Source organism: Phalacrocorax carbo, chromosome 7 (genome assembly GCF_963921805.1).
Source record: "Phalacrocorax carbo chromosome 7, bPhaCar2.1, whole genome shotgun sequence".
Lineage (NCBI taxonomy): Eukaryota > Metazoa > Chordata > Aves > Suliformes > Phalacrocoracidae > Phalacrocorax > Phalacrocorax carbo.
In genome coordinates, this window is record NC_087519.1 from 46,162,319 (window position 1) to 46,177,521 (window position 15,203).

Consider the following 15,203-nt stretch of genomic DNA (forward strand, 5'->3'; position numbering starts at 1 on the left):
CCGCCCGAGGTGAGGCCGCGGGCAGGGCTCACGTGGCAGGAGATTCACCCACGGGGCAGCCGCGCTTCAGAGATCAAGCGCAGACAGCTGCTTGCAAACATGGTGGAGTGTTGGCTGCTTGCATTTTGCACACCCCTACCAGTTTCTGCCCCAGTTGTTACTGGAGTAAAGGCCCTCTGTGCCAGTAATAATTTTATTTTTTTTTTGTAACACTGTGGTTTTAAAGCTAACCAGAAAAGTGTGACTAAGCTTTGCATAGTCATATTTGCACTGTGCTGGAAACCTCATAGTTAATTAATCCAAATTCTCTCTCTTATCTTTTGTTTCTGTATTTACATTATCATCAACTTGTATGCTGTCTGCATATGTCACATGCAGTTTTACGTCACTTCAGGTTTGACATGTTTCTTCCATGGAACCCACCATTTTCCCAGTAATGCTTACAACTATAATTGCCAGTATGGCTGCAGAGAAATTCAGGACACCAAAAAAGCCTGTTAGCCTGTGTTAACTGAAGCATTGTGTGTGGCTTTTAGGCAAGCTCAAAAACAACCTCCCCCCGCCAAAAAACCCCAGCTTTTCAGCCAAGCATTTTATCAGGCTTGCAAACACCTGCAAATCAGTTACACTACAAAGGCTGTCGACTAACAAAGACAAAGCTTTGTAATACAATACAATTAGACCTGAATAATTTAGGCACTGAAACAAATATTTTGAGACCTAGGCTGTTTACCTTCCTGAATGAGAAATTGCCCAGACTTGGATTCATTATAAACCTACAGAGAAATAAAACCAAACGAATAAGTAACACACTCAGTGTGTTAGACTTTTACCATCTAAATTCTCTCACACTCCCAACTGCACTGAACACTCACCCGGACAAGGAGGAAAGGTGGGAGATTATCCATTTTTTTCTTTTGCCTATGACATAGGACTTGACAGGGAGAGGAGATCAGCAGAATTAAGATGGGTAGTCAAAAATCACACAGGAAGCATTAATGTTGGCAGCTGTTTGTTTCTTGAACGTTGACTTTGTTACTTTGGAAAAGTGAGCTTTCTCAAAAGGAAATACAAGTATCATCAGCATTGTTTCACAGTCATGTTAATGAGTCCTAATTTCCTAAATGTCATCCAGAGGTCATCTTGAGAATAAGGTCTCACTGTTGTCAGTTTGGACCAACTGGAGAAAACAATATTGAATGGGTTATTGGCTTTTCTTCACTTGACGAAGAATTCGAGTTGAGCTATTGTGAGATAGTTTGTTTTTCTGAAGGCTGGACAGTGCATCCCTTTTTGTATGTTGTTCTGAACTACCTGCAGGCATAGTTTCTGCAGAAGTCTATGTCCCCAGCCACTGATTTTTGGGAGATAGTACTACTATCTCCTTTCAAATTAGTACTGAGCAGAAACCTTTATTTTTCAAGGACACTGATTTAGTGACAGTGTGCTCCTTCATTAACACTTTTGTTCATTATCTGACTCTCTAAATCATACGCTGAGTTTTATTTGTTTCTATAAATTTACCATCATCCAACCTGGTGGTTGTCCATCAGAAGTCCAGAGAATTGTCAGCAGTAGTGCCAGATCCCATTAAACTTATGCCTGAAGGATGAATCTGCAAAGTCTTAATCCGGCTGTCTTTCTGAGTGAAAGCAGTAAGATTACTTGAGCGCAAGACAACTCAGGAAGGTTGTAAGGACAAACTATTTATTCTAATCTCTAAATGTGAAAGTTTCACTATTTTTTCAGTTCTGGGGTGAACTTCCTATTCTTGGTTTGCTTTTTTGATTCTTATCCCAGCTTTGTGAAATGTGACCATACTGGAAAGATGAAGTTGAGTAAGAGGAAAGCAAATACTTAGTGTTTGACAGGAATTGATACAAGCTGTAATCAGCTTTTTCGTTCATCTTGGCATTGTGTGCACACCTTAGCAAAGTGTAGGGCATTTCCATTAATAGAATGAAGTTATAGGTCTCTTATTATCCCTAAAATTAGAGGGCATAAAAATGACCAAATACACTACTGATCTCAGTTAGGAATTTGTAGAAGTTGTTCTTATGCAGAGCTCGAAGGTCCACGAAAGAAGGGACTTCATGTGTATGCCACCTCCTGACTCCCTTTGTTCAGCTGCGGCGCCCTGGGGTGGGTGGTGGGTGGTGGGTGGCGGGGGGACAGCAGTGTGCCCCTCTCGCACCCTTCCCATGTGCTGGGGAAGCGGCCCACGCTGGCAGAGAGCTGTGAGCAGCGGGCAGCTGTGAGCCGTCCTGCAGCAGTGGCGGGGCTGCACTGCCCAAAGAGTGTTTCGGCTGTCGCACAGGCCTAGTGCAATGTATTGTCTCCTACTACGAACCTTGCTTTGCCAATTGTCCACAGGAGCATTGATAACGGGTCTTTGCTTATTCTTAGGCAGGATATTACACTATCGACTTGATGTCAGTTTTTCCTAAGTAAGGCCCAAACAGGAATCTCAGCATTTGACTCACAGGTCACACTTCTTGTAGCCTGCGTATATACAAACATCTAATCCCTCTTTCCAAGCACAAGGTTCTACAAGAGTGGAAATTCTCACACTGCCTGTCAGGCATTAGTACTCTTTCGACTATTTACAGATTTCCAGTTGAGTTTCTCCCTTTTCTCTCTCTTTGTGAATTAGGCAGTTACACTTGTTTGGTTCACCTAAAATTTTTGAAACAAGTCCTTTTTTGCCATTTTAGTTCAGTCTGTTCACACATATCACCCTCTACTTCTCAAGCTTTGTTGTAGTTAAGGCTGTACAATAGTCTTCTAGTAACAAAATCACATACATTTTTAACGACTCCTCTATTCCTACATTGCTTCGCAAGATTTTCTATTGTTTGTATTAGGGTATCTTTAAGGTACCAGGTAATGCCAGGTCTGACCTGCATGATGAGCAGATCAGTAGTGGCTTGTTCCAGCAACCGGAACGGAGCTGTGCAAGAGTTAACGCAGGCAAGGTTGAAAGTGAGGTATTTATATTAATTTGAACACTGATTCTGGAAAGGATATAATCAGCATTTTCCCCACTCCCGCCTGGAAGAAAGTGCAGTATTTTTGTTCTCTAGACTTTTTGAAATGTTTTTCTTGGCTATTTTTGGTACTTCTATTGCCTTTTCAGTCAATAGAACCTTATTCGTTCTTGCTCCTTCTTCAGATGTTAATTTTGCAAAAATGCTTCATTTTTACAGCTAACACTCAGTTAATTCCTTATCAGCCTCCCCCCTTCATTGCGTCTGCTCTGCGGATCATTTGCTGGGCAGTTCCATAAAGAAGTCAGTATTCAGTTTCCACCTTTCGTAGAGAGGAGGCAGGTTGCCCCTCTCAAGCAGCAGACATGTTAGTGTGTGCAGCTGGCAACAAAAGATCTCAGAAATTTCAGCTGCTGTTCTGCCTCAGAGGTAATAAAGGTGCTTTTAGGAAGGCAGCAGAGTGTGATACCTGGTCTGAGCGAGAGGAATGACAGCAACTCATTTTCCTTCTTCTGATGCTTGCCAATTTGTTAGTAAGAATGAAACTTAGTACGAATGACACAAATATCTTTTGATATTTGGTTGGCTGTGAAATCTTATGGTAGAGCTCAAAGCTGCCTCTCTGTGCAAGAATTCACAGCTGTCTCCCTCCTGAGAAGAAATCACTCAGTGAATGAGGACATAAGATCTTGCAGAGGGTATGTGACCGCATTAATTTGACGAAGGCAACGAGTCTGCATGGAAACAGGCACCAAGCACTGCAGACATGCAGCCGCTAACCTTCCCCGTGCATCATCTCTTTCCTTCTCTTGAACTGACTGGAAAGAAATGAAAAGCCGGAGGAAGAGGGAAGGCGGAGGCTGCTCCCGCACTCAGGCTCAGCTGTGCTCCGCGTACGGCCTCGGTGCCCTCGGCGGCAGCGCGGCAGGCAGGGCTGCCCCCCGAGCCCGCGGTCCCGAGCCGGGGACGGGGCAGCTCTGTCGGACATAAGGCTCTTCTCCACCGCCCGTCTCCCGGCGGCAGCTCCTTCCCTCTCCCCTGAGCGCCGGGGGAGGCTTTGCGAGGTGAAGAGCGTGGTTTGTCGCTGTCGGGGCGGGGGGGACTTGTTTGTTTGTTTCCCGCCCCATCGCATTTGTATGACCGCGAAGAGGAAGAAGCCTTCAGGTCACCCGGAGAACTGCTCGTCCGGCAGACAAGGGCTCCTTTGACTGCCGGCAGCTTCGCTCTGCAGCGGCGCGGAGCCGGCGCGGGGAGCGACGCGGGCTTTGATGTCCCGGCCATGCCGGCGCCCAGCGCCCCTGCCGCCGCCGCCGCCCGCGGGCGGGCCGAGCCCTGAGCCCCGCCGGCGGCCGCCCACCGCCCCGCCAGCCTAGCCTGCGCGCCGCCCTCCCCTGGGACCCGCGGGGGCTGCCCCGCCGGCCCGGGGCGCACCGCGCCGCCTCCGCCCGGCGCCGCCCGGGGATATGTGTGGCGGCTCCGAGGCCGGACCCCTCCGAGCGCCAGCCGGTGAGTGCGGGGCCGGGGGCCGGCGGGAGCGGGGCGGGCGCGGCGGCAGGACGGGTCCCCGCGCGGCTTCCCTGCGGGAATTTCTGACCTTCCCTAAGTTAGGAGCTTCCCCCGCAGCGTGCGCGCTCCGGCCACCGAGAAGTTGGGTGGCGGGGCGGCGTGCCGTCGGGACGGGCTGCGGGACGGGGTGGGGGTGGGGGGGGGCTGCGGGACGGGATCGGGCACGGCGGGCCCGCGCCGCCCAGCGCTCCGCAGCTACGGCGGGCGCCGAGCGCCCTCCCGTCCCGTCCCGTCCCGTCCCGCCCCGGCCCGGCCCCTCCCGCCCCGGGCGGGCCTGTCGCGCGGCGCCACCCAGCGGCGCGCGAGCCCGCGCGCCTGGGGCCGTTCGCAGGGGCGGCAGAGGGGCGCCGCCGGGCCCCCGCCGTGCTCCGGGGGTGCTGCCGGCCGCGTGCAGCTCGCACCGAGCCTGGGGGCGGCTCGTCTGCACAGTACGTGCTACGCGGGTGCTCGTGTGACGCGCTGCATTTTCCGTGGAGACCACACTGAGAACCAAGTAATCCACAAGCCGGTGTTTAACATACACATCCCAAAAAGAAAAGCTGATGCATTCACTCCCTGTGCCCCCTAGACCAGGATCAGTCAAGTAATTTGAGCTCTGCTTTATCTAAGAGTTCTTAGATCTTAATCTGAGCTTTAGTAAGCAGAGCAGAGGGGATCACAGAAGCGCTAAGAGAAACGTAAGAAAACCGTAATACCTAGGCTTATCTCCCCTTAAATTATACTTCTGCTACCCTTGCAATTAGCGTATAAAGAAGCTTTTACCTGGTGTTCGTTAATGCAGATGAGGTAAGTTCTCTAAATAACTAGAAGTAAAAAATCAGTCAGTGGGATGCCTTTAAACCTGAGGAACACCTCTGCAGGAACAGAAAGATTAACTCACTTGGAAAAACTTAGCTGACTGTTAGGAACATATTTGCACATGAAAGGTGCAGTGTTTCTTGCTGCTATAATGAACTTCGTTTTCAGTGCTCTAAAGACACCATCGGAGTCAGAAGATAAGCATCATTTCTTAAATTAGGCTGCAAGTATTCAGAGGATTCTGGGGACTGGTCAGTATTTAGTCAATATAAACACTTTAAATATAATGTTAATAATAAATAACTGGAAGTGAGAAAGGTGTAATGGTTAATTTGCTTTATATCGTCTATGAATTTATGGCTCACAGTTAATGCAGGTAAAATTTCTCTATGTAGCTGTTTCATTTACATAGTTCTGGGGGATTTCAGTCTTGTGCCTCAGAAACCACTTGCTGATTTGACCAAAAGCCTACTCTTCAGAGAAAAATAGCGCTCGTAAGGAAAATTTAAGCAGTTGTAATGGTCCCTATGGGTTTGGAAAGACGGAGGCTGGGCCGACCTTGTGGGATTCCAGCCTCCTGAGCTACAGAAGACCTGTGATTCTGGCACTGCCAGTCACTTCATGCATCTTGACATCCAGGGAGTAGAGACAAAAGGGGAGATGGGACACACTGAGATAAGATGTTCTCTCATTCATGTAGAAAAACAGTGTTAGTGTGATAGTGTCCAAGGATCCACTGAGACTGGTATTGTGTAAACACGTGGAACACAAAATCCCTGCTTACTCAGGTCCATAATACTGAGTTATCTGACACCTTTATATTGTTAATAAACACAGACACTTCAATGACATGTTTTTGTGGTGGAGGAGCTAGCATTCTAGGTGAGGTGAACATCAAAGAGAGGAAGACATTACTGGAAACTACAGAACAGGGGTCGGGCAGAAACAGAAGATCCAGAAGAAAAGCAAAGACTAGATATCTGAAAGATTGTAGCAGCTTGAGGAGACAAAGATTAATATAAGTCAGTGATACAGTCAAACCAGTTTAAAATAATTATGTTCTTGGACTTGAATGGATGCAGGAACTGAGAAGGGTTCCCTTTCTGCTGTTACAATGACTTACAGGAAGTGGGGGAAAAACAGTGTGATGAATACAACAGGCTGCCCAGAGAGGTTGTGGAGTCACCATCCCTGGGGGCATTCAAAAAACATGTAGCTGTGGCACTTCAGGGCATGGTTTAGGAGGCCTGGGGGTGTTGGGTTGATGGTTGGACTTGATCTCTGTCTTTTCCAACCTTAATAATTCTATGATTCTATGACTTGAATGCCCTGACCTGCGCCACTGGTTGACCTTCTTGTGAGGGGTCTGGTGAATGTAGATGTTTCCATTATTTACCCCAGTGGAACCCTCATATTCTTCCCCGTGGAATGGAAGGCGTGTGTACTCTATCTATGGATGTAAAGATCCCCAGGAAATGATGTGAATAGAAACGAGTCTTCATTGTGAAATGCTGAGAAATGCGTTGCTGTATGTATAGGAATTTGAACCTCTATCAGCAGAGGAAAGTCTGGCCCTAAATAAATGGGAGCCAATGAAGAAAGAGCAAATAATTGTAGAAGAGCAGTACTGCAAAAGGTGGCTGAGTTACCTCTAAGGAGTGACAGGAATACAATCTTAAAATCTACTGTTGCATAGACATGCCATGAGTGAGCGTGAGTCCGATCACACTCCCACCAGTTTTGCATGTATGTGTTGTAGTTACTCCTAATTTACAGTGTTCTAACCTCAAAAGAGAGGACTTGGTCACACTTCTTTAAAAATTACTGTGAAGACTTACTATCTTCAGTGTGAATTTAACAGGCTCCCAGCAGAAACTGATTCTTTTTATTTTTGTTCTGTTTTTAGAGACAGCTGTAAAGCTGTAGTCAAGAATTGCTTACATAATATTTCAAGGAATGACAGCGAAGCACAATGGTATATTTTGACCCTTGGCATTAGATAAGTGATTAGCAGATTAGGTTAATTTTTATTCAAGCAGGGACACTTGCTATTTGCTTGCTTGTGAACTCCTGTACCATCATACAAGATCAAACCACACGGATATGTTTTAAAAATAGGCTTGGGTTTGTTCGCGTTTCTTTTCTATTTGGTGGCATCTTCGTGTGAAGGAAGGCTGCTCTTCTGTTCTCTGATAAGTAGCGCATGGTACGTACTTGTGTATGTGTGTGTGCATGAGGAGAGAATTTTTAATTTCATGACTGACATTCTGGTAGTGTTACAAATAATTTGAAAACTAACCCAGGAAACATCTTTGTTACTGTGCAGTTGAGGAGCCAGTTTCAAGATGTATGGCTCAGTGTAAGTCCTCCAGTGAATTTTCCCTTTTCCTTTTCAGACGCTGGGTTATGGGCAAGTCAGAAAGCCAGATGGATATAACTGAAATGAATACTCCAAAGCCAAAGAAGAAACTGCGATGGAGTCGCCTGGAAATAGGGCTAGCTGTTGTAGCACTTCTGCTGGCTATTGTAGCGATCATAATGATAATTCTGTATGTAACATATGATGGTGAGTACACTTAAAATGTCTTTGAATGTACAAATACATATTAATATAAAGGTATTTTAAGAAATTATGAAAAAATGCTTTAATAAATAGAATCCAGTTGTTAGTATATAGTAAAAAAAAGGAAGTTGCGTTATATTAAAATAGTGTATTAGAAAAGGCTGTGTTGCAAGGTATATACAGCTGCACTACATAAAACATTCAGAAAATAAAATAATGAGGTCAGCTCAGAATTATTTGCCTGATAATAGAAAATTGTACTTACCCAGTGTAAAAAATTAGATGATTAATAGCTGCTACCTCATAATGAAATTTCATATGTATGTCACTAGACAGTAGGACACAATTATCTGAAATGTAAAGCTGCATCCACACTTATTGCTGGACGCTGGCACAAAACTGCTTTTTTCCAACAGGGACACTATAAATTCATTTGTTCACGCAAAGTTGTGGTAAACACAAAACATCTGCTTGTTTTGACTTAGCAATACTTCTGTTTGCAATTACGTTTCAGTAAGCAAAAACCTCTGCAGAATAGAACACTGCTGAAGAAAACCAAACTGCAGTGCTTCCTCCACATTCCTGAATATGTGTGAAAATCCTACTGTTTCTTTATACAGGCTGTTGCAGCAAGGACCCGTAGTGAGTGTAGTCATACTAAGGTTTTCTGATTCAGCAGCCATACCAAAATATTTGAAAGTAATTCCATTCAGGGGTAAATACCCTAACAATTTTTGGAAAAGATAATACAGAGAGGCTAAAGTTTCCATTCGGGGTCAAACTGGAATGTTTCCTTATACTGGAAATGAAATACTTTGTTTCATTTTAAAGTACTTAATAATTTTGTTTTAACTTTTTTATTATAGCCTAGTTCAATTATGGAATGGAAAAATGCCATTCTGAAATGAAAAATAAAAAAATGTTTTATTTCTAAAGTCTCAAAAGGAAACATTTTCATGTTCCTGAACCTTGTATTTTGTTTAGAAGACTTTGGAGTGAATGTCTCAGGATTTTCATTTAATTCCTTCCAAGTCTTCTTGTCATTGTAAGATATTGCAGAATTCAAACTGACTTTGCAACTGTCTTCAGTCCATGTGTTATTTTTCTCTAAATTTCTTCTTTTTTATAAAAATAAAATCTTGACCACCTCTAATTGATTGATAGGACATTTTCCTCTGGTGAGTACAAAAATTCTACGTCATGAGTGACTAGCACTGAATGGCCCTAAAGGGATGAAGATGATGGTATTTTTAGAGCCTTATCCTATAAATATTAACTTTACAGTAGGTTTTATTATCTTGACATTCAGTAAAGAATTAAGAATATTATTGTATTCTCTTTTAGATGGGGTTTGCAAAACATCAGAATGTATAAAATCAGGTAAGACTGAAAATATATACCTTTTAAATTAATTTATATATTTTTAAACAAAATTACCACCATGTAATGTTCCTATCTAACTGCAGACAAGTATGACACACTGAGGCCTGGGATCTGCTAACCCAAATAATTTTCTTAGCATAGTTCTTCTACAAATATAAAATCTTGTGATGTGATATTGTCAGACCTTACAAAGTCATCAGGGTCCGGCTAGTTTAAGACTTAGAAACAGACTCTCCAAAGAATGCCTCCAGCTTCAGGAAGTGCTTTAAGTGAATCAGAAGAGGGCTTTTCCTCACACCCACCTCCAAGTCAGAATTCAAACAGAGACTATGTCCTTAAAGAAGGTACATTAAAAGAAAGTCCTGATCACTGATAGCCATTAAAGATGCCGTGCTACTCTTTGAGGAGATGCAATATTAATCTTCTTGTCCAGAAAAAAAAAATCCAAATTTTATAGTCTGACAAGCTAACTTCATCCTGCAGTAACAACTGCATAAAAAATTCTTAGTTTACATCCTGGTCTGAACTTGACTAGGAGGCTACTAAAATGCGTCAGAGAAATGCTGAGTTCCATCCTATATATCCTCTAGAAGTATGTGAAGTGGTAGTTATCCATGCTCTCCCTTTCCCCTCACCTATAATTCTCTTATTCTTTCTGTCTTCGCCTCCAGATCAATTAGTGCTGGTTTCCTTTTTTTCTTTTTCCCTAATCTACTTCTACTTTTATAACACTCCCTCCACCTCATTAATACAGACTGATCCTAGGCTTGGAAGCAGCCTCTCTCTCTTATTTCTCAAAAGAAAGGAGCATTTAGCTGGCTGTGCCAACATAGATTTCAAAGGGGTTCTATGCCAGCTCTACGCTGCTCTCTGCTTTCATGCCATTTTCCATGGTCAAACAGCTGAACAGTTCTTCATGCCCTTGCAGCAGTCCTCTCCAAGCCAGGAGGAGACCCCTACATTGCTAACGTATGGATCATTTCCCAGCACCCACACCCTCTTTGCTTACTAAGCAAACATCTTGCGTTCTGTTCAACCTTGGTAACCTCCCATTGAAAAGCATCATAAACATTCTAATAGCTGTGTGTTATCTCCATGTCAAGTGGAACTCATAACTTCTACATAGAATCTATCATTGGGAATGGCCCCTCTGGAAAAGACAGCCCTAGGAGAAGCCAGAGACCCTGTATGTCAATAGGAGACACAGGAAAGGCGGTGAGGAGTCATAAAGGATTTGACAGTCAACATGCAAGAAAAACGTATGTGCTTGCAAGCAAAAGTATATGTAATTTAAGTACCATTGTTAAGGAATCTGAGGTGCATAGCACCCGTGGGAGGCTTCCAAAAGGTTTTGATTCATAGGCCCCATTTAGACTTGCAGACCTGCTAGAAACAGTGCAGAAAGGTCATTATATTGCTTTCCTTACTTCTGTGGGACTACTAATTTTAGGTCTCATTTTAGACAGTAGCCAAAGTAGCTAGGTTAGTTGCCCCCATACCTCAGTCCTACTGGAGTCATCCATTGGTGAAGCCCCAAGGCAGTCCATTGGCTCAATAACTGCATATTGTCATCAGCACAGTCCAAGTGTTATTTCAGGTGGTCATCACCGTCCTTTAGTTACAATTCCAAGGTGGTTTTCTGCCACCATGAAAGCTCATGCTGTGATTTGAAAAATGATCAAATTGGTTATCTACTTGATTTTTTTTAATCTCTGAAGATGCTCATTTTCAGCTAAATATTTATGCAGATCTGTTAAAAAGAAGTTCAGATAGACCATGGGATGATGAATGAACTCAAAAAGGAAAAGCAGTAAGTTTAGAGAAATAAGGCATAATGTAAACTGAAGGTCTAGCAAGAAGTGGCTAAATGAATTAAGCAGAATAATTTTATTCTTTCATGCTTCCGTTAAAAAGATTTACAGCATGAAATATTTAAGGGAATAAATAAACATTCTCACAAAATGTTAGATTCTCAATACAGAAGTAAAATTAGGAAAGCATTACAGTAAGGACATTGATGGAGAAAAATGGCAGGCTGACAAAATTATATAACAGGGTGAAGAAGGAGCATTTTTTAAAAGTCAAAATTGCCTCAATTCAACAAAGATAATCATGGTGAGGCACTGGAGGGGCTAGACCTCAAATACAGTGATCAGTATTCACTACAAGAAAGACTGAGGTGCTGGAGCGTGTCCAGAGAAGGGCAACGGAGCTGGGGCAGGGTCTGGAGAAGAAGTGTGATGAGGAGCGGCTGAGGGAGCTGGGGTTGTTTAGTCTGGAGAAGAGGAGGCTGAGGGGAGACCTTATCATTCTCTACAGCTGCCTCAAAGGAGGTTGTAGCGAGACGGGGGTTGGACTCTTCTCCCTAGTAACAAGTGATAGGACGAGAGGAAATGGCCTCAAGCTGCACCAGAGGAAGTTTAGGTTGGACATTAGAAAAAAATTCTTCCCTGAAAGGGTTGTCAAACATTGGAACAGGCTGCCCAGGGAGGTGGTGGAGTCTCCATCCCTGGAGGTATTTAAAAGAAGGGTAGACGTGGTGGTGGAGGATATGGTTTAGTGGTGGACTTGGCAGTGCTGGGTTAACGGCTGGACTTGATCTTAAAGGTCTTTTCCAACCTAAACAATTCTATAATTCTATGAAATGTAAAATGAGAAAAAAAGGTAGATAGACTGAAATGTCCCAAAAATAGAAATGTACAGTGTGGTTCTAATGTTATAATCTCTTTTAATTTTTCATTAAATACAGCTTTATTGTATTCACACATTTATCCCATTTACTACCATCTGCCCCTCATTCAACAAACTGTCTAGTTCAAACATTGAAAGAGTAAGTGTAAAAGAAATGGTGAGAATTCAGTCTCAAAACATGTAAAATGCCACGGTAATGCTATAAATGTCTTCTATGAAAATGTTTTCTGTTCACATGAAAATGAGCTACTTGGCATCACAGAGCTTTTCTGTAATCCACATTCTGCTGTCCTTATATAGGACGTGAAAACTGATCCACTGCAGACAGGGGAACTACTCTTGTGAGTAACTACTACTGTGTGTGCATGAACTGCACACTCCAGCCTGGAACACATGAAATTTACAACCGAGCAAAAGATAATTGTTTGAATTTTACCAAGTGTTAATGCTTGGTATTTACATACCACACTGTGAGAGTCCTGGGAGGCAACCAGTGATCTGATTAAATTATAATTTTTATAATTAACTTTTAGCTGTGGGGCTATACCTCAGATAAGATCGAAACAGATGCAAAAGCAAGGATGTCAAACTGGAACACGTACTTCTCACCATACTACGATCTGTAGCATTAGTATGTGTTCTGCGTAGCAAGGGCCAACTCCAGAAGCAGCTAAAAACCTGCATGCTGTGTTGGACTGTTGTAGCAATGAAATCTCACAGTGCAGGAAGCAGTTAGGGTCAGGGAGCCCACACATGAAGTTCGGATGCGCTAGCCATTACAGAACTGTCAGCTCCAAATGCTGCATCTGTCTGAAAAGGATTTAGAATGGATAGCTCTAAGCAGAGTTGGGAACGAACAGTTTGAATTTAAAATTGTTATTTATTAACTGAGCCAGGATTTCCATGTCCCACTGTGGTATAATGCATTTAAGGTAGAAGTTGCTATAGAAGTGCAGGGCCTTCTCCACACTTAAATGACCATTGAATGAAATAGATTATGAAAAGGGGAGGCAAGTGTTGGTAAGGACATAATCACCTAGAAGAATTCTTTGATTAGGTGGCCACTAGACTGAGTGAGTTCTTGGCTCCAGAAGCAGAACACTATGAATCAGGAGCCCAGAATGGTTAGCTGGCATCTGCTCAGGCCTCCAGTGCTCAAAGAGCTTCAAAAATAGTTCAAAGAGTTTGTCAGAATTACATAATTGTGTAAAAAAATAAATCAGTATTTTAAAAATGCAGTGTGAGGTGCTTAAACCAGAGAAATAAACTGTATTATTGCTGTTTAATAATAACCTTACTGGGATGAATGTACAAGTTTAATATTACTTCAAATCAGGATTTCATAGCAGTTCATCTTTAATTTGGCTGCTTCTTCCAGACCACGTAGGATGACATAGAAGAACAGTTAGACAGAGAGATACGCATAGAAAGCAAGAAGTATTAACTTTGGAAAATTGTGGTCCTTCAAGAAATATAACTAAGAGTAGACATTAAGTGAAATGGTAGTGCCTTACACCAGAACTGACCAATACTGTGACAGTTTTTTGCAATGAATTTCAAAATTTTGCAATAGGTACAAGCCACTGAAAAAGCATAAAGTGAAGACACTAACAGAATTTACAGTACATTTACTAGAGAAGCTTCAAATAATGACCAGAAGAAAAAATGTAATGAAGATTCAATTGGTTATACACAGGCTAAAATATCAGTAACTGCATGATAATGTTACCAAGGTCGTGAAATCCGTTGCAGCGTAGCACATGAAGATACCATGTAATTTGTACGTGTGAGCGTTTTTTGAATAAGCTGACATACTCTCTGCTAATTTTCGTGAGCTCAGACAGCACAGACTGATGAGAATAGGGAATTTTGATCTCTCTCATATCAGTTTCACCTAGGTAAGCATATTGTGTTTCTCCTTTATCTTCCTCAGGTCACTAGTTGTTATGTCAGCGTATATTACTTTATTTGTAAACTATTAAAGCAACAACTGGCAATCAGGAGTAACACAATAAAATTAATCATTAAAAGTAATTGAGATTAAGGCTCTGCATTCTTCAGTGAGAGGAAATTGAATAAACACGTGAGAATAGGAAAAAAACCCAGACGCTGGTTCATCAAAGCAATACTGAGGACTAATGAAAAGTATACTCTGTATACTATATTTGTATTTGTGTATGTATGAATTAACTTGTATTAGAATTAAAATAACAAAATATTCATCAGTCTCACACGTATTATTTCCAGAGCAAAAATATCTCAGTGCATACAGCCATGAGCTTACCATAAAGCTTCTTTGGGCACAAGTATCAACTTATGAATAGCTGAGAGCGCGTTTAGGGTTCTGTCCAGCCTAATTGGTCCCACTGACTTTGAAGGGACAATTCATGTGTCACTATGCTTCTGGGCTTGGTTGATAATGAAATCACATTTCAGTGATCCGTGGTATCAGCCAAATAATGAATGGTTGTCTTGAGGTTCAGATGTACAAATTACACTCTTGAGGAGAGTATGCCTGAGGAGAACACTTAATACATGTATTTTGCATGAAGCCCTCAGTGAAAGACTATGGTTCCCATGACTGAGCTCTTTCGGTTATGTGTACAGTATTTAAGCTTCAAGTTTTGATAAAAGTTGATTAGCTAATATTGGCTAGCCTGGACAGCAGAAATGTTATGATGATTATTTTTGTGTGCTAGTAGTAGGCAAGGAAGATTAAACATATGCCGACTACAAATATAGCAACCTGATTCCACAGTTAAAGCAAGGTTTGATATTATGTAGACTGTTAATAATTTCTCAGATTTATGCAAGATGTGGATTTCTCATTGGTTTGGGGTTTTTTTGGTGGTTGTTTTTTGTTTTGTTTTGTTTTCTAAAGTGACAAGACAGTGGATAAGAACCATCTTTTCTTGGAGTCTGAAGAATTCTCTGTTCTACCATTTCTTTTTGGCAGGGCTGGCGCACTGCTCTGAATGAGCCAGCAGTGATGTCTGGTCCTGGCTATTAAAGTGTTTGTTGCTGGACTAACACATGCCAAGATAATCTAAAGGACAGTGTTGCCCTTCAGATGCTGCTCCAGCCTAGCAGAGAGATTCATAAGGATACCCTTAACCAGGAGATTTTAGTAATAATTAGCAGTCTTTCTCCTTTACAGAAAATAGGTGGAGCTAGGACAGGAATAAAGTGCACCATTCAAAACGTTCCCCTTTCCC

At 42.5% G+C, this 15,203-nt stretch overlaps 1 protein-coding gene across 3 annotated transcripts in view; it reads left to right on the forward strand.

Annotated features, from left to right (window-relative positions):
* The first annotated feature begins 4,078 nt into the window (after positions 1 to 4,078).
* Positions 4,079 to 15,203, forward strand: part of MME (membrane metalloendopeptidase) — a 49,709-nt gene continuing 38,584 nt past the window's right edge. Inside the window, exons 1-3 of one of the 3 annotated variants that reach the window (XM_064457838.1) lie at positions 4,079 to 4,493; positions 7,748 to 7,917; positions 9,259 to 9,294. In XM_064457838.1, coding sequence (XP_064313908.1) covers positions 7,758 to 7,917; positions 9,259 to 9,294 — 196 coding nt within the window. In that variant the 5' untranslated portion in view covers positions 4,079 to 4,493; positions 7,748 to 7,757. Of the gene's footprint in view, positions 4,494 to 4,899; positions 5,047 to 7,413; positions 7,558 to 7,747; positions 7,918 to 9,258; positions 9,295 to 15,203 lie in introns of those variants that run through there. The other 2 variants (XM_064457840.1, XM_064457839.1) reach the window with 2 other exon arrangements.